The 27,293-nt window shown below is 40.0% G+C and overlaps 1 protein-coding gene across 14 annotated transcripts in view; it reads right to left on the bottom strand.

Moving 5' to 3' along the window:
- The window catches only part of Med12l (mediator complex subunit 12L), a 290,187-nt gene that overhangs the window by 16,791 nt on the left and 246,103 nt on the right, over positions 1-27,293 (bottom strand). For 11 of the 14 annotated variants that reach the window (XM_076932420.1, XM_076932423.1, XM_076932424.1 and 8 more), the window contains 6 exons: positions 25,676-26,038; positions 23,624-23,780; positions 19,658-19,887; positions 4,747-4,836; positions 2,827-3,056; positions 1,105-1,261 (listed from right to left, as the gene is read on the bottom strand). In XM_076932420.1, the coding sequence (XP_076788535.1) occupies positions 1,105-1,261; positions 2,827-3,056; positions 4,747-4,836; positions 19,658-19,887; positions 23,624-23,780; positions 25,676-26,038 (1,227 nt within the window). The remainder of the gene's footprint in view (positions 1-1,104; positions 1,262-2,826; positions 3,057-4,746; positions 4,837-19,657; positions 19,888-23,623; positions 23,781-25,675; positions 26,039-27,293) is intronic. The other 3 variants (XM_076932432.1, XM_076932433.1, XM_076932434.1) reach the window with 3 other exon arrangements.

Here is a 27,293-nt window from a genome sequence, read left to right as displayed (position 1 = left end):
TCACTTCCCCTTGTTTCCTTGGATCCTCTCAACTACAGTTTTGTAGATCACACTAGACTCAGACCTCGTCACTTGGGCATATCTATGGTTTAAACTTTTATGGAAATGATTTTTTCCTTCTCCCCATCCAGCATAAAAATTGAGACATATCTCTCGTAAGTTCTTTTTGCATCTCTGCTTTCTTGCCCATCATCTCATAGAGCACAAATAGTTCCTCTCTTGTACATACCCTGCTTGACTAGATTCCACATTTCCCCATGTTTCTGTGTAGGTACATAAAGTTGCACCTCATTTTGGACTGGTAATGAGAGTCCTCTTAACAGTCTTCCCAAGAAGTATCCAACACAAAAACATCACTTGTTAACAGTGAAGAAAAATAACACAGATTTAACATAATAGTCAGCCTGCCTGCTTTCCCCTCTTCCTTCATTCCAGTGCTGGGAATTAGCCCAGGGCCTTGTGCGTTCTGGGAATGGTTTTTTTTTTTTTTTTTTTTTTTTTTTTTACCAATGAGCTATATCCTCCATCCACAATAATACTGGAACAAAAAACAGTCTGAAACACTAATGTGCTGGAAGGAGGAACTGTTTAACTAGAAGTCTCAAGTATTTGTACCAAATGAACAAACAACAGCTTTCTGGATTCCAACAGAGTCCTCCAAATTGTGTAATCTCTGCTTCTCCATCTCCACAGTTTAAGTAGAGAAGAAGTATAGTAGAAATCACGAAGTTACAGGTATCAAAGAGATGACTGCAAGCTGCATTTGTTCCTGTCTAACTTTTTTCTCACGGATATTAAATCTTGTATGCAAATTGTAGACTCATAGTCAATTAGCGACCGGGTTACGCTGAGGCTCACATTTAAACTAAGGCATCATGTGTCCTCTTGAAGCTTTAGGAAAGGGAATGGTTCAGTGCAATGCAGTCTCCTGCCCATGGCCTGGCAGATACAGAGAAAAGAAAATTCTCTCTAGAGGGAGCTACAGTGTACTTGCCAAGCTGTTTAGTGTCAAATATGTAGGGCTCTTTGGAACTTAAGGCATCACTGTACAAGTATCTGCACTACCGGAAGGGATGGCATTGCCCTCACCTCCCTGCCCCATACCTGGAGGAGTCTCTGCTGCTGTCGAACTTGTTGCTGTCTGGGCCTCATTGGGTCCTGAGGCAGGGGCACCGAGGGGAGGTTGGGATGTGCAGAAGTCAGCACAGCGTCAATTCCCCCGCCCACCAGAGGGCTCTGCTGTAGAGCCTGATGGTTCAGTCTGGCAAAGAATAATGCAACTTGTGTTCAGGAACCAGGCGTACCACGGAAGTCAGTCAGCGCCTCCAGCATTTTACACACAGCCACCAAGCAACAATTCGTGTTCAATAATCATGTGTACAATTAAAACGGGAAAAGGCCAGAAGATCAGATAACAAATGTGAGCGAACGGGAAAAAGACGGCAAACATACCACTCTGAGCCACAGAGCAATCACATAGAAATTGCTTTTCAAAAAAATCATATAGTTGTTAGCAGCCAGTAAAAATAAGTTAATTATTTACTTCGGGAAGACTGCAAGTGGAAGGGCTGAACAATCATTGTGTTTCATTATTTTTGGCTTATCCCTACGAGTCAGCAGTTTTATCATCTAACTTTAAAAATGAAGGAATGGACATAGAGAAATTACTAGTCATCCAGAAAAAAAAAAAAAAATGACACAGGTGGGATTTGAAACCAGAACTTTCTGAGCACTGAAGCTCAAGTTACTGAACTTTGCTATGCTGCAACTTATTATAAAAAAAATGGCAAACTTAATGCATGTTTTACAAACTAACTTACTTCCCACAAATGCAACCTTCCTAATTTTCAGAGAGCTATTATCCTGAGCGGACATGTAGCTAGTCATTGATGGCAGCACATGAGAGCTAAGGGGCTATCCACTACACAGTGCACAACTTTACAAACCTATTTCTTCTGGACAATATTATCTAATGGGATTGGATAATGTGAAAAGCAATCATGATTTTTATCTGTGCTATCCAATGAAATGGCCCTTAGCCATTAGGACTAGTAAGACAGTTATCACAGTTTAGAAGTAAATAAAACTTCAAGGCTCCTTGGTCAATGCAACAGAACTTCAAGTGCTAGACCAGCATGGGGTTCCTGTAAACACCAGGTCTCTGTGTCACTGCACAGATCATAAACCTCAAATCGAGCCATGCTAGCCATAGCTGGCTAGTGTGCACTTAGAATGTGACTAATGTGTCTGCAGAAATGAATGTTAAATCAATTTTAATTAATTTAAATTTAGCCATGTGTGGATAGCCTGACGACAAGGAGCAGTACAGACACACACCCTCAAAGGAACGGGTATGATTAAAACGAGCACCAGAAGGGTTGGCCGTGAGGTGGGGGAAAAATAGAAACTAAGCTATAACAAAACATTGTGAAGGACCATGTACAATTAGTTAGCTCTACAGCATAAACAGGCTCCAGCCAGCAAATTCTAGGAAGGCATTACTAACAGTGATCGATAGTTTTCTTAGAAACTTTTAATAAAAAAAAAAATCTTTTGGAGAAAAAGCAGAAAAGAAAGAATGCTAGCACTAACACACTGGCACCATCTGAAAAATCTTACATAGCACGCAACGGAGGAAGTGAGTCAAAACTACAGTGTTCTTGAATGAAAGAGTTTGGAACCTCTACTCCATGTTGGCAAAAAAATGAGACGTCACGATGCAAATACGGGAGCTCAAAAACCATTACGATATCAAACGCCTGGAGGGAGCATAACGACCCCAAGGCTGAGAGGGTGTACTATCGCAATTACTTCAACAGGTATCACCTCTGAGAGCCGGCTACGGGCTGCAGGTACGGGGAGGCCTGCTGCTGCACGTAGCCACTTGGCTGCTGCTGAAGCTGTCGGAGTCTTTCCATCAGCGCTGGGCTGGAATGTGCAGCCGGATAGGCCCTGGAGTTGTAGCTGGGGGAAAGGACCACACCACCAGGCTGCTGCTGAGCTGCCTGTTGCAAAGGCATCTGTGTTCCATACATTGTGTAGCCCTGGGGCATGGTCTGCAGGAAGGCACAAAGGAAAACGTCAGTGCTCCAGTTAGCACCCATATTCCTGTTACTAAGAAACATGGGGTGAAGATAAGCCCAGGAGGTCCAACCTGAAATCCACTGCTCTCAAAGGCTGGGATGACTCAACATAGGGATGGCTACTCCTGCAGGCAAGAAGTCTAACCAGAAACTTACAGAATGGACTGGTTGGATAAGGATTCCACAGAAGTCTCTTAGTTCCAAATAAGTGAATATTTATTTGCCTTCTAAGTTGAACTGTTTATTTGGGGGATAGGAAGGACACCTTTCTGTATAGAAATAGTCAGCGAAGCATCCACACATTCCAGGCCTAGATGGCAGCAACATTCAACAAAACCAAAACACTATCAGTATCCTCTCCAAAGTGGGCCAAGCAAGGGGCCATGCACAGTGAACATCAACTGACAGGGCTTACTTTCCCATTAATACAAGAACCTATTTCTTTAAACCTTGACACCTTATGTAAAAGACAAACATGGAGTTTTCTGGATCACAAGATACAATTCTCTGAATGAATTCTCTCAATGCTGTTTGCTCTCTGGATTCCCCAAAACACCACATATTAAAGCAGTGTAAGAACTGTGACTCAGGAGACAAGAGCAATACACACTAAAATGCAGAAGCAGCCTACAGGAAACCTAGACTCAGGACCTACATAAGACAAGCAGGGCACTCCTTTCAGTTGTATACATGAAATGAACAGACAGCCCCAACACAAATCTTATCAAAGTATCATCAGATCTTTTTTGTATAAAAGAAAGGAGTAAAGGTGTAAGGATGCAGAAATAATAAAACAACTGAAGAACTTGGGGGACGAGAGAATAAAGGACTATTTTATTTTATTTTATTTTATTTTATTTTATTTCAGACAGAGTTTCTCTGTGTAGCCTTGGCTGTCCTGGAACTCTTTCTGTAGACCAGGCTGGCCTTGAACTCATAGAGATCCACCTGCCTCTGCCTTCCAAGTGCTGGAATTAGTAGTACGAAGCACCAGGGCCTGGCCAAGGTCTACATTATTTTTAAGGTAAACGCACCATTTGTTGAGCATTTACTGTGTATGTGACAGCATGTAAATTCCATAGGTTGCCTTGAATCCCATATCTTTCCTCTTGATCTCACAGAAAAGGAAGCTAGGCCTCGAGTAACATACATATCATACAGCACCTATAATGTGACCTGACTCAAAGGCCCATGATCTTGTTCTTCTACCATGATTCCTCATGGACTTTATCTTTGAATATGAAAATTTCTATGACAAGTTATACCATTAAATATTATAACATAAATAACTGAGATTACTCAACATTTTAATTAATTGATTGGTTGACTGATTTTGAGATGCAATCTTAACTACATAACCTTGGCTGGCCTTGATCCTCTCCTGCCTGCCTCTTGGGTGCAATTTACAGGTGTGTGCCGCCATCTCGGATCACGTACTTCAATATGTATCAGCAGCAGAAAAGAAGTCTGAATTAACTTACATTTCTAATCTAAGAATTCCCTGACCAATCCTGAGACTTACTCAACAATTACTGTTCTGAAATCATGGAAGTAGAAATAACTAAGTTCTAGATCTAGTTGAGAAGCAGTTTCCTTGATCTCCTACTCCAAATAAATAGCATTAAACATCAAGGAATCCTTTGCTTCAAAGCAGTGTGGGTACCTGTGCTTGTTGCAGCCCTGGATACTGAGGGAGCTGAGGGGAGGGCCGTGCTTGTGCAGTAAAGAGAGCAGCCTGGTCCCCTGGCTGGCCCTGGAAAACAAAATCAGGACAAAGTTTGTAACTCAAAGTGCTGGAGTTGAGCTTCTGAATAGAGAACTTACAGATTTCAGACTGTTCGAGGAACACAGCTTCAGACTGTGTTCTGAGTGTCACCACCAGTAACAAACATGAATTTACACCTAACCCCTCTCAGCAAAAAGTTTCTTAAATGACTCTCTAGGAGGGCACACGTGCTTCTCTGGGTACTGAAGAGCCTCTTAACTGTGGCTCTTCAGTCACAGACACTACCCAGCATCTGTGCATATGGAGAAAAAAAAAAACACATGGCACATTCTCACCGCATGCAAACTTCCCATGGCTTCTTAATGAAGCTTTATCATAGTGATCTGAAAACTGTGCATACTGTTTTCAGAGGAAATTTTAATACCTACTAAGACTATAATGAGGTATATTCAATAAAATTTCTAAGTTAATAGCAAATATAATTCTAACCAACTACATGTAGAATAGAACTAGTTAATATTTTTTTTTTAACCAGGCTTGATTTAATATACTTTGGCCTTTAGAACATAAATCAAAATGATAGCTATATATGAATTTCATATACTGCTTACTGAAGTTATTTTATGAAAGCTTGCAGTGATAATCACAGAGGGGAAAAGCCTAGTTTCTTAGCGTTCCTACCTTTCCCCAAGACTTACTTAGTAGGGTGAAATAAGTTCAATGTGTAACTTTTTTACTATTGTCTCACAATTAAAAAGTGCTAGATTACAGTTGCAGGAAATCATTTCAGAGTGCCTTGGAAAAACTAAATACATTTCTAACAAAGAAAAGGAATAGGTGTTTAATTAGGTTTGAGAATGCCAATACCAATCACAGAAAGAACTCAGCATATGCCAAGCCTGGGCTGCTACAAAGTCATGACCTAAACTTCAGAGATCTGAGTCCAAAGTCAGAATGTCTCCATCAAGAACAGATATTTCCAAGCATGATAGTACTTAAACATTCATGGGAGCTTATTCTTTAAGGATTATAGTGAGTTATAATAACCCTGTAACAGATTTGAAGAAAAATTCTCTTTGTAGTTGTAATGAGATACTGAAACCACCTGTATTATACATCAAATGCACGGGTCTTCTGACCTCCCCACTAAAATTAGTAGATGGCCAACAGAATATCAACTCAGTGACATCTTTGGCGGTTCCTTGTCAGCAAGATCTACAAAGCCAGCTAAGAAGTTACAGATGGAGACTTAGTAAAGATGATAACCTAGTAGGAATTGCTTTACCTGGACTAACCTGAACTAAGCCTAGAATATGGATCACCTGAATCCCAGAGGGCCAGGACCACATGAACACAGTGAGAACACAGCCAACAAAGTGGAACATCTTTCTCCGTTTCCACAATTACCCTGACAAAATAAAAGAAAAAATCCTGATAAAAGAAACTTAAGGGAGACAGGCTTGATGTTTGGTTCAGAGTTCCAGATAAAGTCCACTATGGTGGACAACTCTCAGTTCTTGAAGCATCTGGTCCACATTATATCCACTTAGGGGAACAGAGTGATGAATGTAGGTGCAGCACACTTTCTCCACCATCACAGAGACCAGAACCTCATAGTTCAGAGTCCCAGCCCAGGGAATGGCCCCATCCACAATTACAGTTGGTCTTCCCATCTCAATTAACATAATCAAGATAATTCCCCCACAGCGCCCAGAGGTTCATCTCCCAGTGATTCTAGTATGTGTCAGGTTGACAAATAACAATAACCACCATATTTGGCCACTATGAGTAAGTTTTATTTCCAGAAAATACTATAAGCTTCATAACATTTATTTTTAATCAATTCCCAGCACTGTACCTGTCAAATAGTAAGAGAACCATAATGCCTGTTGAGGAAAACTAAAGTTTAAAAATCCAGAGTAAAGCTGGGATTTTAGCTTAGCACAAACTAATTTACCAAGTCCTTTCTAATTGCCTCAATTTTCAGTACCATCTATTTAAAAATACTGAAAACCTCCTATCTGGGGCTAGAGATAGAACCCTGGAGTTAAGAGTCCTTTGCAATGAGCCCTGCTGAATAATAAATGCTTGCTAAGGCAGAAACAAGCATGGCCTTGGTTATGTCTAGACGATTCACTGAAACTTCCCCTTGCTGGAGGCATGGGTTTCAAACTGAGTCTTTTTTCCCTCAGATACTTATTTTCAATTTAAAAATAAAGCAGTAAGAGAGGGAATGATTCCTATGAAGGATGGGAAGAGTGTTCAACCATTACAGCTTCTTTAGGAGTTTCTAGAAAGTGAGATGTAATGAAACATGAGGGACTTATGTTTTGTTTATAGAAAAAAGGCTAAGGAAACGTGCATACAAATTACAGTGTGGAGTAACTTCTCAGGAAACAGTGAGGAGACAGCCTTGCGTGACCATCAGACTGCTGCTAACTATGCATCATTGTTGTAGCACACAAAGTTGGTGTTTGAGATATATATATATATATATATATATATATATATATATATATATCAACCCAATTAAGAAGCAGAGTACAAATCTAAATACAGTTATCAAAAGATGAATGCAAATTGCAGAGAAACACTTAAAAAAAGACATGTCCAACATCCTTAGTCATCAAGGAAATGCAAATCAAACCATCTATGGCAGTCAAAATGGCTAAGATCAGTAAAACTAATGACAGCCATGTGTTGAAGACATGTCATAAGGGGAACGCTCATTCATTGCTGGTGGAAGTGGAAACCTGTACAGTTACTATGGAAATTGGAAGCACAGTTACTTCAGAAAGCTGCAAAGAAGATCTATCTCAAGATCTAGCTGTACTACTTTTGGTTCAAAGGACTAAGAACCAAGGATCTGAAGGACTCTGCACCCTAGTACCCAGTCACTTTCTCAACTATGCTCATCGATCCTATATTTGTAATAAACAGAAATTGAACTCAGCTTAGATTCCCACCAACTGATGAATGAATAAAGAAAAATGTCATATATCTACAGAATGCAACATTATTTTGCTGTAAAAAAAAGTGACAATAGACAAAAAACACAAAGCAAAACAAAAACCAAATCAAACGTAACAAAAAAATTCTGAAATCCAAAAATTTGTCACTAAATGAATATAGCTAGAAAAAAAAATCCAGAATGAGGTAACCCTGAACCCAAAAGATTAATATGGTATTTTCTCAAGTATATGTGGATGTTAGGTGTCAGGCCTTCAATAAGAAGGCTATAATCCATAGAACCACAGAGGTTTAAGTATAGAGTAGGGGACTAGGGTGTAGGGAAGGATCTGTCTAGGAAAAAGAATAAAAAGATAATTATAGGTAAACAGGGTCAGGTAGAGGGAAAGTGGAGGATCAAATAAGGAGAGGGGAGAGGCGGTGAGGAAGGAGATATGGGGAGGGACATATTAAAGAGCTAAAAGGACTATTTGAAGGGGACCTAATAGAGTAGAATCTTCATAAAATACACAGATATAAGAACATGATCTATATGAGATTGCCAAATAATTGTGGAGGAAGAGAACCAATTAGACACACCTCATTACCAAATGAAGTCCCAGTACCAGAACTAGTTCACACCTAATTGAGTTTTTATCTAAAGGGAACTCCCATACAACTCAGGCCCATTGCCAATGATACTGGTTTCTCTTCACAAAACTGGATGTGTCCATCAAGTCCTTGCCCTTAGGTCTCAAGGAACCCCACAGAAGAGGGAATAGAAAGACTGTAAGAGGTAGGGAAGATGGAAGGCACCAGAGAAACAGGCCTTCTCGACACAGCAGGACTGTACACATAAGAACTCATAGAGACAGCATACACAGGACCTACACGGGTCCATGCTAATTGTGGTCCCAGCTGGTAAGAGAAGTGGACATAAATCTCCATACCTTACCCAGACCCTATCTCCAAGGTAACAACTCACAGATGAAAACTTGTTCTCTCTGAAGGAATCTCACTGGAAAAACAAACAAACAAACAAACAAACAAACAAAACAAAACAAAACAAAAACAAACAAACAAACAAAAAAAACTACCCCTGTTTGGTTTGGTTTGGCTTAGTTTTTCAGGTCAGGGTTTTGTTGTGTTGCCCTGCCTAGCAATAGTTGGCCAACACAAAATGAGCTCAGTGACGTCTTTGGAGGGGCTTTGTTTCAAATGTTTTGTGGGGCATTCTTCTTTAACTTTAGAGGTCCACTGTGTATATATTATGGCTTCCAGGTTTTGGTTTTAAGGGGATTCCTGTGTGTACAAAGATGTGTGTTTCTTGTGCTTTATCTTTTGTCTGTTATTTTGTCCTATTCTGGTTTGTTTCCTAAAATGAAACAGAAAGGGTGTGGATTCAGATGGGAGGGGTAGAAGAATGTTAGAGGAGTCAGAGGAAGGGAAGCCATAATCAGAATACATTGTATGAAAAAACCTATTTTCAATGAAAGAAAAATAAAAGAAATTTTTTTAAATAATTCAAGTGGCAAAATGTCATGTTATACATATTTTATCATAATAAAAAGCATTTTCTGATAATATTACTACTGTTGCTACCAATAGCTATAACATAAGCCAGTACTGTAATGAATTCCATAGCAAAAACAGTTTTACTTATGACTCGTTTGGAAGTTACAAAGTAACCATGTATTATATAAAGCAAAAGCTATGGTCATCATAGCAGGCTCACCTATATTGACCACAGAAAATTGACCCAGAGAAGGCTCTAGTGACAAATACACACATGTACTGTTTTAGAAAGCCTTCACTTGCAATATAACTTGACTAAGATTAACTGATACCACCACTAACTGCTAAAACTGCCAAATTCACTCCAAAGTAAACAAACCGCAAATATGCACCTTGTCTACAACATTGTCTATTAACATGCCTGGACATGGTGGGCATACCTATTTGAATATAGTCATCAAATTCATAAAATAGGGGAGTAATCAAAAACAGGAGAAGAGAAAAGATAAAATTTTCTATTTGTTTGGATGAATATAAAAAAAACAAAGAAACTCTTTTGACTTAAAAAAAATATTTTGTATATTGCAATACCTTCCCCCCCCCCCAAAAAAAAACTGAGTTGAATGATTGGCAAATGATCCACGCCAATTATATTCATTCATACAACATTAGCAACATGACAATAATAATGTTTCCTTCTGGCTTTTAATGAATAAAAATCCTTACATGTTTGATTCCTTATAAGCATAAAACTTTAAGAAAAATTAAGAGTTCAGAAGCACTTCCAAACTCTGCTTTACCAAAACATCTATTAGAGGAACTTCCTACGCAGCAAGCATGTAATAACCCAAATATTTTCAAAGTTGGAATATGCAAATAAAGGAATTGCAGCAGTATAAAATATCACTATCAAAATGCCATAAAACAAGTTGACTTATGCTCTTACACGTATTGACTCTCTTCTAACATTTAATGGACTTACTGTAGGTTGGCTACCTGATACAGAAACCTAATAGTAATTTAATTCAGAACACCAGTTCTTGGCTAGCTCAGGCAAGGCAAAAGAGGTCTTCAAACATGTATTCTCAAAAACTATGCTCAGAAACCAAACCAAAACAACAACAAAATATATTTTCCATCCTGGAAAGAAAACAGAGATGATGCATTTTGTTAGGAATATGGGAACAAGTACTGAGTGGACATGGTAACACAGTTACTGCATAACCATAAGGTCCACTCTCTTGCATGAGCTGACAAATCAAGCCACACATTCCTCTATGAATATGTAAATCACCACAGGGAGAAGCAAGATATCAAGAATAGAAAGATTCAAAACTAGGACTGGGGTGGAGTTACACCTACTGTCTCTACTCCTGCAAGTGCTCAGGATTTCTACAGCACTACAGCACACAAACCAATACATGATAAGGATCATGAGGTCAGCAAAGGGGGAAAGTCTCAGAAAGAAATCTCATTAAACTGGGCGTGGTCGGTGCACGCAAACACAAACTGAGTAGTGATGAAATGAAGACTATAGTTATTAACCATTATAGGAGTAAAGCCCGCATTTTATTTTGACAACCAAAGGGTAATGCTGTAAAAGAATGAAGAAAAAGACAGACAGAAGGTGTTGCCATTATGCTGTCAAAGTCTTCCTGAAAGGTAGAAGCAGGGTCGCAAAAGTCCTACAGAACAGGGACAGCAAGACAATGGCACAAAATATAGATGAGATTTTAAATCCTGTTATTCATGTAGTCAAACTCCATATGAAAAGTCACATTAAAAAAATATTTAGGAAGTCAAAACCTGGGCCCGACAAATTTTTTTCATTAATTTGGGCCAAATGACTAGGGCACTGATAAACCATATGGGGATACTTTTATGGTAAAACAATATATCCTGAGAGTTAAATGGGGGTTGTAATATCCAGATATTTGCTGTGACTAAAGGATTTAGGAACCCCATTCACTGTAAACAACTCAGGGCCAGACTAGACCCAACAACAGAACTCAGACCATCTGGGTAACAGTAAACAGAAAAGATAGGAAATAAAACAGTCAGCAGGTCATAGATTACTGGATGTAATCAATTAGTTCCAAGCCCAGGAAGTACAGTATTAGGCTGATCATGTTTTCAGTCAGCTACAGTAAACAACAAATATAAATTTACAATACCATCATTGTTTACAGACTGACAAAACCTAATTTAGAAATAGGCAACTAACTCCCAGGTGAATTTCCTTGCTTAATCATTTTAGACCTGTGTTCTAAGAGACAATAGTGACGAAGATAGTCAAGCTTTCTCGAGCCTCCTGAGTTCTAGAGTCAGGTACAAGAAAGAACACTAGAGCTTAGCTTTACTAAAGATAGTGATGCACAAGAGGAATTTCCAAGCAAAAATTATCAATCCTTATCATTTTAGGCACCAGTGCATAAATCAGTACATTTGCTCAGTTCCAACAGCCAGCTTCATAACAATGTTTCGTTCCTTTGCACACGAGCCCAATCTTTTGCCCTCTCCCATTAAAAAATAAGCTATGTTCATTTTCCCCTAGGCTAGATCTTGACACAGATCAACTTTTTATGCCAATGTCACCATTCAGCAGAAACACAATATATTAATAAGTAAAACCCAAATTCCACACACATGTCTTCTACCAAAGGACATCATAGAAGGGTTGACGTATTCTGTACTGGTTCAGTTGCTTCCTCTTCCTGAGTTCATGACTGTACAGAAATATTCCTAAGTGACACTGAGTAAAAACATTAAAGGTAAATACAAAATTTCAAGAATTCTTCAGTAAGACTCTTTTGACTAAGTTTAACAACAACAACAACAACAAAAAAACCAAAAACATTTAAAATAAAATCAGTTCACGTGTTCTGGACAGTTATCCAACAGAAAACATGAATGACAAAGTAATTTAAAAATGCCTAAATTTTGTATCATCAGGAAAAATATAAGGCAACTCAAAAATTAGCAACAAAAATAATAACTTATAAGACAGTAAAATACACGTGTGACATTATTTATATACTCGGTCAGACCTGTAGAGTAATCCAGGACAATAATCACATTGATGGAGTCAAGCTATGCAGTAAAAGCACCAAACATTTCATGGTAGCAATTGCCCCTTAACAGAAAGGTGCAGGGGGGAATCTTCCCTGCAAGTTGGGAGGAGCTAAGGTGGGAAGAGTAAGGAGAGGAAGAGGAGAAGGAAGAGGAGGAGCTAGGAGAGAGAGCATGAGAGAGAAAGGGGAACATGGAAGTGCTCCTGTCTCTAGCAGTCAAAGGTAGTTGATATATCTAGGTTAGGTATTGGGTTACACCTCTAATTGTGTGGGCATTCTGTTATTGAGCATTACCAAATATATAAAGCCTTTAGATAATCTAAGTCTCATTCCTACTGGGCCCACATGGATGGTGGGATGATCTGGGCTCAGCCCAACCTTGTGGAGAGAGCTTGGAAGACTGGCAAAGCCATCTCCCACACTGGCATCTTGTGGGTGGCAGAGCTGGTGTTTCTGGCTGGCCATTTCTAGCTGCAGCGCACATGTGGCCTCTAGCTGCAGAACATGGCGGCTGAGCTAGGCAGAGCTGACACAGCTTAGATAGTCGGCTTGACCAGCAGCCATTTTAAAATAATTATTTCAACAGAAAGGGAAGGAGATGAGAGGAAATACAAGATCTCCAGTCACATTCATAAAGTTTAGCCTTCAACAAAATAAGCATAAGAAAAAGCCATGATGGTGGAACATTGTTATTTAATAAATCACCATGAGGAAAGAACAGGATACTTCTTTTCTTTTGTCTGTAGTCTTTAAATATAAAACCAAAGATAGAATGGGAGAGAGAGAGAAAAAAAGACACTAGATTCCAAAATGATAAAACCTATGGCTAAGTTATGAGATCAATCACCAAGTCATGGGTTAGTATGCAATTTGAATGGCCACAGAACTCCGTAAGCTGTGTATGTGTAAAGTCACAGATTGACTTTTGTCAAGCATTTACCAATTCTGGGAGACTCTGATTCTGCCTTCTTTACTTTCTTCAACTACCTACCTCCATGATTATAACTAAATTTGCTTACAAACTCTTTATAATGTTTGCAATGGCCAGGCTTCTCTATTTTCTGTCAACATTCTTCTCTTTGTGCTCATAGAAGGGATGATTAGTTCTCAGTATATAGGGAATTCCACTGGCCTGCTCTCAGGGACCTAGCATACGCTTACATCATCCTGCCTCTGGCACTGTGAGGTTTGTGCCCCAGATAAAAATGTCGCCAACCACCCCAGCCACGACTCTGTCCCCCCTCTCTGCATGCCATCTCTGCATGGGTGTCTTCTCTGCCTCCTCTCTCTGCCGCATGGTGCACTGTCTCTCAATCAATCAATATCTCTTCTCTTCTCTTCTCTTCTCTTCTCTTCTCTTCTCTTCTCTTCTCTTCTCTTCTCTTCTTCTCTCTTCTCTTTTCTTTCCTCCTCCTCCTCCTCCTCCTCCTTCTCCTCCTCCTTCTACTCCTCCTCCTCCTCCTCTTCCTCCTCCTCCTTCTTCTTCTTCTTCCTTCTTCTTCTTCTTCTTCTTCTTCTTCTTCTTCTTCTTCTTCTTCTTCTTCTTCTTCTTCTTCTTCTTCTTCCTCTCTCTCTCTCTCTCTCTCTCTCTCTCTCTCTCTCTCTCTCTCTCTCTCTCTCTCTCCATCTGTCTATCTGTCTGCTTTCATGTCCACTTGTCTGCCTCTATCCTTTCCCAGGTCCTTACTCTTCTGCCTCCACCAGTGAAGTTCGTACGCACCAAATCTTGCCGTATTATATTTCCTAACACCAGTAGCCTATGATTAACTGCTTTCTGCCAAATTCATTTCAATAAATTTAAGCCAAATATCTTTTGTCAAACATCCTTGTATTCATAATATAAATGGTCTGGCTTCACTCTTACAAACAAGGGCAAAAGTGGCTTTATACACTGAAGAAAATCAGGAAAGCATTAACACCACATATTGAGACATACATTTTTTTCTTGATTCAAAACTAAAGATTACTTTGGTAAATCCCTTCCTAAAATGATTAACATCATAGTGGTAGAAGAAAGTTTTTGCTGCTAGAGGGAAATACTAAATATAAGAAACAGGTAGTGGAAAATAATCCAATCAGTACTCTGCATTATTATAATAGAAATTCCATATTTTAAGATGTTTCTCATAGGGTATGCGAAAAAATGTAATACATCTAACATGGAGGCTAGAATGAGCCCATCTAGGTTTATATGACAAAATTTAGATAATAAATATGTACTGCTCTAGGAAAGTAAAATGACTATCAGAAAATCAAATAAAACTGCTCCTATTTAATCCATTCCACTGTTGCCACAGAGCAAATGTGGCAGTCTTATTAAAGATAATTAATGTAATCAAATCAGAAACACAGCTGACATGTTTTCATCCACTGTTAAGGAAAAGGGTATTTCTGTGGGCTAGGAATCTCCAATAAGTAAGGTGTTAGCATGAGGCTAATAAAACAGTAAGATAAGCATAGTATCTAACATCTTTGAGGCAGCCATAGTCACCTGGATTGCTGTCTATGTCAAATCATGAGTTTCATAATCACACTAGCCTGGTATTAGGATGAAATTGATGCACAGAGCTAGTGTGTAGCAAATATTGAATCTCTTCTTTAAAAAGAGGCAGTGTGCAATAACAAGGGTCAATCACTTTCTTGATAAAGCCAGAAATGGGGAGGAATGAAAAGAGGTTCCTTTGCCAAACCACCTTTGCTCACGTCAACAGGGGTTATTACTGCAAGGGATATTCAGTTACAACTATCAGCATCTCATCAAGTAGTTAGATACCAAGACAGCAGCTTCAGACATTCGAAAAGAAATAAACGGTTCTCTCTGTGAGACCAAAGCCTGAATAAATACCTTACAGCTTGATGTCAGACCAAAACAGAACATACCTTACAGTGTAAGAGTTCTGTTTACAGCTAAAACAGTTTGCATAGTGTTAAAATCTAGCTAAAAGATAAATCTGTTTGTCCTGTGTCCTTGGCTAATTAAAGCTCCGACTTGCAATCAAGAGTAAGTTCCTGGTCTGATATAAACTGCCTGTAATCCCTATTCACTGATGTCTCCCATTGCATTTGTGGCTTGTGGCTACTTGAAACCACCCCCATTCACTTGAGGCATATCCTTGCCTTTGTTTAGCCCTTTCCATTGTATGCTTTTAACAATGAAACCCTTCTACCATCTATGAACACCTTACCCCTCTAATAAGAACTTCAAGAGGCCAGTGGAGGGCTGCTCTTGAAAACCCTGACTGAGAAGAAAACAGCTGGATGGTCAATCTAGAGTGCAGCCAAATACAGTTTGCTTTTAATCTGGATAATCGTAGACTTGGTCCTTCTTTTCTCTTGAATTGGATTAGCGCCTGTAACAGAAAATTGCATGGCTGACTGAAGCTCCTATCTGGCCTATAGGGGGACTAGAAAGTTATTCATGATGTAGCCTTGTGTCAGGCAAAGGGCAGGATTCTGCATAAATCATCTCTTTGTTAGCTAGAAAGAGGCTACAAACACTCTGTAAGGCCTGAGGTGCTGACAGACCTCAACACTTATGTCTTCTTCTGTGCATTTAGGTTTCAAAATGGCCACAACAGAGGTCATTCCAGAAGCACTCAGACAGCTAAGTCGGGATTGTGTGGGTGGAAATCACACTGCTGAGGGTAAGCCTAGTGGGAGGCTCTAGATGCCTGAGAATGAATGGCTCCTTACATCATGCATGCATGAAGGTAAGGGGATGGTAAAAGAGACTCTTCGGCCCAATGCCTAACCTTATAAGATAAGCCAATATGCAAGGCAGCAGACGTAGCCACAGTAGAGCCTCGAAGTATCTGGTAAAATTCCAAGACTAGCTATAAAAGGGTTCTCAATATATCTACACCTAGGAAACAGGTTTCTTGCCAGAGAGGATTATAAAGGAGTCACATTATATCTCCATATTGTTATCTGCAAGTAGTGAAAAAAACCTTGTTGGGGGACCCAGATCCAAACCAAAAATATTACTAGCTCTTGTGTAGCTGTGTGTATGGGCCTTTAACCCAAGAAAGTATTCCTTCCAAGTTAGAATCAACGTCTGTTATTGTACCATTAAATGAATAGTACTTTAAAAAGCCTACTGTGGGCTGGAGAGATGGCTCAGAAGTTTAGAGCAACTGGCTGTTCTTCCAAAGGTCCTGAGTTCAATTCCCTGCAACTACATGGTGGCTCACAACCATCTATAAAGGGAACTGGTGGTCTCTTCTGGCCTGCAGGCATGCACACAGGCAGAACACTGTATACATAAAAAATAAATAAATCTTTTAAAAAGCCTCTCGTGTCAGGCATTTAACCCTACCACTGTACCAAGTTATCAATATGACTTATATTTCATACAATTCTACCATTGCTCTAGATTTCAAATAATTATCAAAAGGCGATTATTTTCCCCTCCACAACACTATATTTAGCTACATTCCAGATATATTAATAACAAATATTACTGTGGGTGGTTCAAATAGAAATGGTGCCCACAGGTTCATATATTTGAATAGCTTGTCATTAGGGAGTGTTGGTACCTGAGGGAGATTAGGAAATATTGCTGAAATAGAGATACAGCTTTGTTTGAGGAAGTGTGTCACTGGGGTAAGTCTTTGGGGTTTCAGAAGCCCAGGGCAGACACAGTGGCTCTCTTCCTACTGCCTGAAGGTCCAGCTGTAGAACTCTTGGCTCCTTTCCCAGCACCATGCTGCCTACTAGGCTGATAATGCACTAGACCTCTGAACCTGTAAGCCAGCCCCAGTTCAATGCTTTCCTTTACGAGAGCTGTTGTGGTCATGGTGTGTCTTTATGGCAATAGAACAGCATCTAAGACAACTACCTATGAAGAGAGAACAGAGAAGCTCACCATCCCACAGAGCATCTCAGCACCATTCCAACAGTCCACGTGTACCTTGTTTGTTTATTCTGAAGGGTTCCTACCAAGATGGCTGTATAACTATGCATTTCTCTTTCTTCTGAGAGGGGTTGGAGATTTAGCTTAGTGGTAAAGCACTTGCCTACGCTGTTACGCCAAGGCCTGGGCGAGTTCATATCCTCCTCCAGTAGCCAACCCATGAAGAAAAGTGATATAAAAGACTTATCTGTTAGGCAAGCACTAGGAATTTTAAAGCTGTTTTTAGTTGGGGAGAATGTGAGGAACAGGCTGATGCTATAAAACTGACTTAGTATCCAAAGAAGACATTTAGGACCACGAAGGATACAACAATTGGGATGAAGAAGAAAACAAAACAAAACCAAAGCGCTGGCCTAGAAGAATTAGTATGAAAACACAGATGGTCCATCAGCTCCAGTGCATTTAATCTGCATAACTCTGCAGGAGACAAAAGTCACTGAGGTCTGTTTGAGTGCTAGGAGGAAGGCCTGTGCAATGCCTTTGACTATGCTGTCTCATCAACTCCTTAGTTGCCATGGTTACCTGTATGCCAGTGACCTTTCCTCCAGAGCTCAGAACCACTTTCAGTAGCAACTATGGTTTGAAAGTGAGCTACAATTAAGAGATGTTCGAAGTTATGATAAAAGAGCAAGCAAATTTGAAGCAGGATGGGCTGGAGAGATGACTCAGTGGTTAAGAGCACTGGCTGCTCTTCCAGAAGATCCTGGTTCAATTCCTAGCACCCACATGGCAGCTCACAACTGTCTGTAGCTCCTGTTCCAGGGATCTGACACCCTCACACAGACATACATGCAGTCAAAACACCAGTGCACATAAAATAAATATATAATTTTTTTAATAAAAGAATTTGAAACAAGAGCAAGTGTGTCTGCTTACTCTCCAAGAAAGAACAGCTAAAACCTCAATGAGGGTTTAAGTGATTCCAAACGTGTTGCTTATTTAAGCAAAATTGGTAATTTTTTAAAAGCATTTTACGCAAGTTCTCATCAGTTGTGTGTACTGAGTGACTCTGCTCATTTTACCTCATTTCTAAAGAGTTTAAGTATTGGTAGAGTCAGAGAAAAACAAGCACATGCTAACTTCTGCTTAACATCTTCACACAGGTCAGTTTCCAGAGCAGTTTTAAAAAGACAACTTTTAAGCGTGCATAAGGAATCTCTTCACCTCATCTTCCTGTCACCAGGTGGCAATGGAGACATGCTTGGTTAGACAGGAGCCGGTATGGGAAGGCAGGACTTGGCTAAGACAAAAGTCCTGGAATCTGGGTTATTGTAAAGTTTTCTTGTTCTGCTTCGAGCAGGACACCTGTAGGCTGGCTGACACATTTAAGGTCACAGAGGTACTCACTCCTTACGGGGTTGTGTGGGATCTAAAGAACTAACACATTTCAAGTCTGCATGGCTGGTTCAGCATAGTAAGTGCTCTGTTGGCTTTTATTATCAGAACAGTGAAATTGGAAAACAGAGAAGACATTCAGACACTGCAAGAAGCAGCTGCCATCCTACTGTACTCTTGTCGTCCTCCACTGTACTTGTACAGAGCTACAGGTTTCGTGTGTCTATGTCAAGGTAGGCACGGGTCATTCTTGCTACTGTGTTTCCCACAGAAACACTGTCTAGAGGGAACAGTGAATTGCAGGGCACAAAAATCAGAAAATCAATCAAAAATTTAAACCCAAAAGCGGGGCACATGGTAAGGCACTCTCTTAATCCCAGTACTAAGGAGGCAGAGGCAGGAGGATCTCTGAATCTTAAGCCAGCCTGGCTTACATAGTAAGTTCCAGGTCAGCTGGAGCTACATACTGGCTCAAAACACCAACAAAACAAACCTAAGCCAACAAGCACAAGCTACACTCAATATTCATGCACTAGGCATATCCTGTAAGGGTAAAGTGTTTACCTATCATGTACGAGGCTCTAGGTACCATCTCCAGCATTTGACACACATACACAAATTCCATATATGGACCACTGTTTATAAGCTACTTATTGTCTGATAGACACCTTGTTGAATGAATGCTTAATACAATAAAGGAGAAAAACATCATGACAGAGGCACTAAATCAAAGAAATACATGTGAGGATATGCATATAAGAAGTGATAAAATGAATATAAAACACTGTAGTAATTATAATATAGAATGGCGGCTGGGAGGGTCACATCAAAGGAAGAGGCCGATATCTCAATGATTGAGCACCCTTAGCACTTTGGGCTTCCTCTCAAAAGTAACAATAAAATACAAAAGAGGAAGAATATTCATAAACCTGTATAAAGGACATATCCCTCTGACCACACATGGACAGAGATATGCACGTAGCAATTACGCACCACACCCCAAACTCATTCCTAGCTAGAGGAGGGGACCACATAAGGAGGATGCCAAGGCTGGTTCTAAACAAACCTGTTGGAAAGGTCGAGTCTGGGCCTGCCTGAGAAGCCGCTGCTGCTGCTGCTGCTGTTGCTGCTGCTGCTGCTGCAGAAGCTTCATCTGTAGCAGCTGCTGCTGAGACGTGACTGCATGAAGGGAGGGTGGCTGCAACATGGCGCCTGAGCGTCTCTGAAGCATGTTGGACAAAGCTTGCTTGGTATTGGTGGGGACAAAGGAGCCAGCAGGGTCCAATCTGGAGCCACCTATAAAAGCAACCAAAAGGAAGGCTTTCTAAAACAACAGGCATTCTTTTACGACAACACTGAAATTTCACCTTCCTTACTTTATGAGCAAGACAGAAGATAAGATACAGCCCTACTAGCTCCAAGCACTGATATTCTGTTTAGAGTTGCCTAATGTCCCTAAGATAAAAGGCAATGGTGTGCATGAATAACAATACTTCTCAACTGCTGCATGGAGGCTGCACTTCTGTGGATAAAATGCAATGCCTGAAACAAAATGGGTCAGCACGAAACATCGGTCATTTGGGTCATAAGCCATGCACACCACTCAGAAATGTAATACTTGAAGAAAACAGTACCTTATGCTGTATTTTGCAAAGTTCGTAAGTCAGGCATAGAGCCTCTCTGTATTATAAACACATCTAAAGGCTGTATTATTTAACCCTTTACCTTGGCAAAATTAAAAGACCTAATTGGGAAACATGGAAAAGACCCTCTAATTGGAGAAGGAAGCTGAAGAAGGGTCAAATAGCACTGAAGTTGTTTGATAAAGTCTCAAGGAATCATGCTAGTTTATAATTTTTACCTAAAATCATATATACTTGTATGTATATGCATTCACACACACACACACACACACACACACACACACACACACACACACAGCTTGATGTTTGGTTTTATACCCTGGGACAAGAGACTAAGGTACCTATTTCACATACTAACGTAGACCTGGCCTCCAGGGTCTCCCAGCATCCTGGAGTCCCTAACTGGCATACTCTACCCCAATAATGAACTTTCCAGCCCAAGGCCTGAGTTTTCCTTCCTCCAGAGGCTCCTCCCTATATAACCCAGATAGTTTGGTCTCTCCTTCTCTCTTCCCTTTCTTTCTCTTCCTCCTCTCCTTTCTCTCCCTTCCCATGGAGAATTCCCTGACCTCCTTCCTTGGGGCCAGTGAATAACCCTGCCCAGGAGCAGTTTCCCAATAAGCCTACATTTAATATAACCTAATATGGTTTGAATTGGCTCTTTTCACTAGTGGAGAAATAACATCACTTACATTATGTCAGTTAGGCTGGCAATGCTTCCCACAAGAACCATAGACTCTAACAAATACCCCAATACCAGGTATGAAAATCTCCATTCAACTTGTTGGTTAAGGTATTCCAAATGACTTCAAACCAAATAAGCTGTGGCTATTGGCCCTGGTTACCTCACAAGGGCAGACGACTTATACACAGAATTCAGAGGACCCATATTGGATCTAACGTGAAAGTTTCCTCCTTCCTGTGGTCTAACTTCCTTAGCACCAGAAAGTACTATGAATCACAATAGTGACCACCATGGCAAGAAAACCAGAAAGGTACAATAGTGGCATTCGTACGTTAGTGCTTATCATCAGCTATTGGATGTAAGGACAGAAATGATACCTGGCTCAAGAAATCTGTCCGCTATCAATGGATCTCAGAAGAGAACCTATTACCAGCGACTTATACCAGTATACATCCTTGCTACATTCTAAATCATTTCCTTATACACAAAGACAAGTGTCATTATTGCCCTTCTTCAAAGAAGCCTTTCCTTACACTGAAAAGAGACAGTCACAGAAAAATATCACTGGACACAATACAAGACATTAACAGAGTGTTGGAAGCCCAGCCCCAGCAGATACATCTCCAATGCAACTCTTGTACCTAAGGCTCGGGGAGCATCACAGAAGAATGAGAGGAAGGATCCTAAGAGCCAGAGGATGCAGAAATCTGATCTGAGATAGCATCTCCTAGAAACAGCTGCCTAAACAAGATCCAAACAATGATGGTGTCGACAACCATGTTAACATATAGAATGGGGGACTATCTCGTGGGATCCACAAGAATTACAGGCAAGGCATGGCGGTGAGAGGGGAAGGGAGGAAGCAGGAACACTTTCCCAGGATTGAGGTCCCTAATTAGTTATCTGTTATAGAATCGTCAGCCCTGAAATCATATACAGAAACAGTGAAAATGGCATGTTGTGTTTCTGTTTGTGCATCTGTGCTGTATGGATGTGGAACAATAATAATCAAAGAAAAGGGGCCATCGGTAGAGAAGTCGGGGTGACAAGGGCTAGGAGGGAGCAGAGGGAGGGAACAAGGGAGACAGAGTAAGGAAAGACAGGCGGTGGAGTTACACAAATGAAGGGAACATCATCTGATTTTACTTTAATTAAAATATATTAAAAATAAAGAAAATGCCTATTTTGTAAATTAAAAAAAAATGAAAACACTTTAAAAACCTGAAATACCTGAAAACTTCAAATTCTACAAACATCTCTTTGATCATGGTTGCTCAAGAGACTAAAAAAAAAAAGTCCTAAATATTCCGAATCCATGATTTGTTAAGGCTTTTATGAATTAGAAAAAACAAAATCTTAAAATTGGAAGCTTTAAAGTAAACGACAATCCTTCCCTCAGAAATCTTCTATATTCCTTGATACATACAAATGAGAAAAAGTCTAAGCACATGTCTCACAAAAGATGTTTCTTTCTTTCCTTCTTTATTTTTTTTAAAGCAGTGTGTATGATAGGAAAGCATTCTATAGCCACTTGCTTGGGAGGCATCCTTCAAACTCAGACCACAGTTAACCATATGAGTACCAGTCATTCAGAGGCATAGAAAGGGCATTTAAAAATAATAGTGACTGAGTAACTATGTCTGGGTAACTTGACTGTAGCAACATATGAAATGCTACTAACAATCCACAGTACTAAACTAAGGACAGTGCACTCCTTACAGAATAAGAAAACTTGGAAATCAGACTGTAGTCTACTTTCTTTTACTTTTCTTAAGTCTTCTATAACCTTGCACTTCTGAGCCTCAACTGGTTAGCTATGAGCTTCAACTGGATCATGGTAACGATGACTACTGGGCAAAGAACTGCTCAATGCCTTGCTTGCCACCAGGATCCAGCCCAAGATGGAGACACAGTTGGCTGACTGCTCTACTCAACTTCCCCAAAGCAGGTCAGTTTTCCCAGGCTCGTCCTCCACAGGAAAATCTCTCAAATATTCTAGGTCTGTTAGCTGAAGACTTATTGTTGTCCTGTGTGATAGACAAATATTGATGACCTGTGCCCCCAAGAAAGTCAAAGATATCACCACGGTCAAGCCCAGACTGGCTGTCCAGCCATCAGTTAAGTCTCTGCCATTTTAACTGATACAGAAGCCATTTAGATTACATTCCTGCTCAAATTTATCCTTCTCAGATTTCTGATGCTTTAAGCTTCATCAGTTTAATAGAAGTAAGCCTAATTTAGTCAGTCCCCCCACCCCCACTACCAGCTGCAAGGGTGCAGCTGGCTGTCAGGTTAATCTGTTTCAAATGTACAAAAAAAAAAAAAAAAGAAAAAAAAAATCAGGCCTTGCTTTACCAGAGCTATTAGGTCTCCTGCTGAGAAAGGCAGACTCACAGATAGGTTTACTGCCCTGACAGGCTACACAGTAAAAAAGAGTGACTCACAAAACAAAATTCAATATAAAAACAAACTCCAGCTATCATACTGCAATTACTAACTAAAAATCTATTTTTTCTTACTATTTTCCCTTATTTAAAAAAACTTGCTTTTCAATGTTATGAAAATGTTATGAATAGTTATGAAAATGTGACCTGGGTACCAGCGTATCGAAATTCTCCTCCTGTAGAGGATGAAGGTTATAAGTGAGGAGGCCCTCAAGATGCTGCTCAGAATGGTCACACAGTGTTACCTGCCTCATACCCACCTGGATTCAGAGACTGATTCTGAAGGAAAAAGCCGGGCTGCTGAGGCTGGCTCACCAGGTTGTAACCCCAGAGTGCAGGCTGCGGATGATGAATCATTTGGGAGGACATGGGGGAGTAATTAGGAGGCACTCGGTATATGTTGGTCTGTTGATACTCCTTCAACAGAAATATTAAAAAACAAATTAACTTGAATAACCCACACATGGATAATCAATAGAGGTTCTTCCTACCCAGTTCCACAAGATGATCCCGTCCCAGAACTCAAGGCTATTTTATTTTATTATTATTATTAATTTTTTTTTTTTTGGTGAAAGGGGAGAGAATATAAATGGCGACCCATTTCCTTAAAAATGCTCGTTCAAATTATTTTTTTTTCTTTGCTTTAAAAAGTGTTTAGCTCAATAATATTCACCTAGCACATATAAGGTCCTAAGTTCAATCTATGTTACCATCTTCCCACCACCATCACCAAGGAAAGAAAGAAAGAAAGAAAGAAAGAAAGAAAGAAAGAAAGAAAGAAAGAAAGAAAGAGAAAAAGTTATGTTCCTTACAACAGACATAAAAAATAAAGTAATTATAATAATAACAATAACGATAATAATAGCCACGTGAATTATCTAATACTAACACTGAACAATGCCTGTAACTGAAAGAAGACAACTCCTGCAGGCCTCATCTTCTAAGGGCTTACTATGGGTCTGGATAAGAAATGAGTAAAGAAAGCCCACCGTGCTATCATACGGGGCCTAGATAGTGTCTTACCCACAGTTTTCAAGGCAGCACTCAAAAAAGCCATTCCCCAAGTGCCCATGCCTTCTCCCCCTCATAGCAGAGACAGACCCCAAAGATCACATAGAAAGTCTCAACTCCCTCACCATCCACCCTTTTTCTAGCATGGCCCTAGAGGATGAAGGACAATGAAAATCCCAGTATCCTTTGATTTTACAAAAGGACGTAATCTGACTGGGAAGAAGGAACTTCAGGAGAAGGGTTGTGAATATATTTAGGTAAGGCTTTTGTATATGAAAAGCTGCCCTCAGGCATGTGGCTTTGCAGGCCAGGGAATCCCAGGATTGAGAGAAGGCACTGATACTCAAGTGGCATCTGAAAGTGACAGCTGTCATCTCTAAAAGTATCAATCACCAAGCTATCATCCAAGAAGAAACATGATTCAGTGTTGACACAGGTGAATGTAATGACACCTGCACATGAACTCGAGGGCCTTCTCGTGAACTCTGCTCTGAGTGCACCCTCACTGGCAATCACGAATATCCTTGCATTCTACAGAAAATGTTTTGAAATTTTCTCTCAAGTAAACTCGAGTAATTTCAAGTAAAAAGATATTTTAAATAATGCATCTCATATACTATAAAATAATTTCTGAATTGTCATCCAATAGGTATCAGGTATTTAAAAAGTAAGAGAAAAAGTGTGAAATGATTTTACACTAGGTTTATTTTATCTTTTTATAATATCTGAAAATAGGTTAATGAATATTCGGGGGAGTAAACACACAATGGCAAAAATCGAAACCTCAGGACCAATCATTCAAAATAAGATATTTAGGCAAACTTATTAATAAAGTCTTTAAGAAAATAGACTCATATACTTAAAAAGTTTCAAACCCAGGGAAATCATGAGGCTTATTTACTCAATATTACTCATTACTGAAGTTTAAAGTTAAATAGTTATTAAAAGTATAGATTGAGCCAGGTGTGATAGCTCACAACTTTAGTCTTTAAACTTGGGAGGCAGAAGCAGGCAGATTTCCGAGAAGTCTAGCCTAGTCTACAAAGCAGTTCTGAGACAGCCAGGGCTATATAGAAACAAATCCCACAGCCCCACCCCTAAAATGTGGCAAGTGAAAAATGAAAAGCTTTGTATCTGTCACCCATGAGAATTCATTTATTAGTTCAGAAACTTGTTAGGAAACTCTGTATAAGAAAGCTGATACCATTCTTTGTAATGTTTCTTAGGTGTATAGTTTGGCCATGGGTAAATCCCATCCTAGGTGCCCATGACCCAATCTTTTCCTCACATCCCCCACTCACATCGATGCGTGAGCTTGATTTTGTCTTCCGCTTCCTTCCCTTTGTCTTCTTCTCTTCATCAGCTGTAGTTTTTCCTTGATCTGACAGATCAGCTGATTTCCTTTCTGGTTCCTGAGAAACTGGAGATGTGGGTTCTTCCTCTTCCTCCTCAGGAGGTAGGGGAAGTGGCTCGAGGTAGTAGCTTCGGGGCTTGGGCATGGTGTGTGTGTGGTACAGAAGGAAGTGGTGCTGCTCCTCATACTTGACCACCTTCCGGTCCACACGGACAGTGCCGAACCAGGCCCAGGACAGAGGAGCTGGGTTCTTCTGACCCTCAAAGAGGTCCCATGGGGACACTTTCTGCTTTGTTGAGACCTGGAGACCCTATGGGAAAAGAATGTTCTGTGACAACACAACCTGGCCTGTTCCCAACTCACAGAGCAAGCTTGCAAGCATGTGGCTAGAATGGGCTCAGGGAACTCAGTAGACAGGAATACTCATTTAAGTTGTATGAACTGGGGTTCAGAACTTTGGAAGTTCATTTCTCCAGATCTCTGTACCACCTGATACTCCTTTGAGGTATCTAAAGGTAATTTAAAATATTAGTATAAAATGACATTTTCATTCAAGTTTGTTATAGAAAATATAGTTTCTCAAGTATCCTGCAAATTTGGTTTTATAATACTAAATTATAACCATCTTAGGAATCCATTATTTTTAGTATTATACAAGATTTAAAAGTCAATATATAGTCTGCCGCTGATTGGACTCATATTCACTTGAATCCAACCTATATGAACTCAATTTACTATGTATTTCATGTACACGTACATGACTTTCTCTGAATAATATGTTTTGAGAGAACCTAACTACAGAAACAGGTATAACACAAATTAAGTCTTTCAATTCCAAGGTATCTTAACTGGATCCAGGTAAAGAATTCAATTTTGTTTCTGAAAAATAGAATGCTTTTATTTGTAATACTAGTGGGTGACATTTCTTGGTCACTTCTCAAGTATACCAATTGAAAGACGTTTCTTTTCAAAAATCGGCCAAGGTACCATTCCCCCTCCCCCCTGGATGTGAGCATATCTGTTCTTGTCTGTCTTCCTCTTTAAGTGTGACTTCTTCTAACACTACCAGTAATGTCACCACCCCGTGCTGTCTGTCAATGTGATGAAATTGTTTTCCTGAGTAGAACACACATCTAAATGGATCCTGGATGCCTTCTGCTAGAAGCCCAAGTCATCCTGGCTGTGACATCTGGTTTTTTCCCTCCGTGGACACACTTGCTATGGCATTTGGGCTAACTGAATTCTGGTGGCATGGCTTTTCCTCTTATCAGTCACCTTCTTTCTTGCCTTTCCTTAAACTGTCCCCACCTGTCCTATACTTTTCTGTGTAACTCTTAGTCTGTCAGAATGGTCAGTGTGTCCACTACTGTAGCAGCCAGCCCTGTTCTGACTACCTCTGTCTGTGTGACTTAAACAGTTTCCCGGTGCTTCCTAATCCTCTCTAGACCATGACCTGCACATCCCATTGCATATGAAAGTGCATCTACTTCCCACTAAGGGCAGGGATTCCCTCCACCATCTCTGTACCTCCACCATTGCTGCAGTGCCAATGGCTACTCAGTGTG

Source organism: Arvicanthis niloticus, chromosome 4 (assembly GCF_011762505.2).
Source record: "Arvicanthis niloticus isolate mArvNil1 chromosome 4, mArvNil1.pat.X, whole genome shotgun sequence".
Lineage (NCBI taxonomy): Eukaryota > Metazoa > Chordata > Mammalia > Rodentia > Muridae > Arvicanthis > Arvicanthis niloticus.
This window is presented reverse-complemented; position numbering and strand designations above follow the sequence as displayed.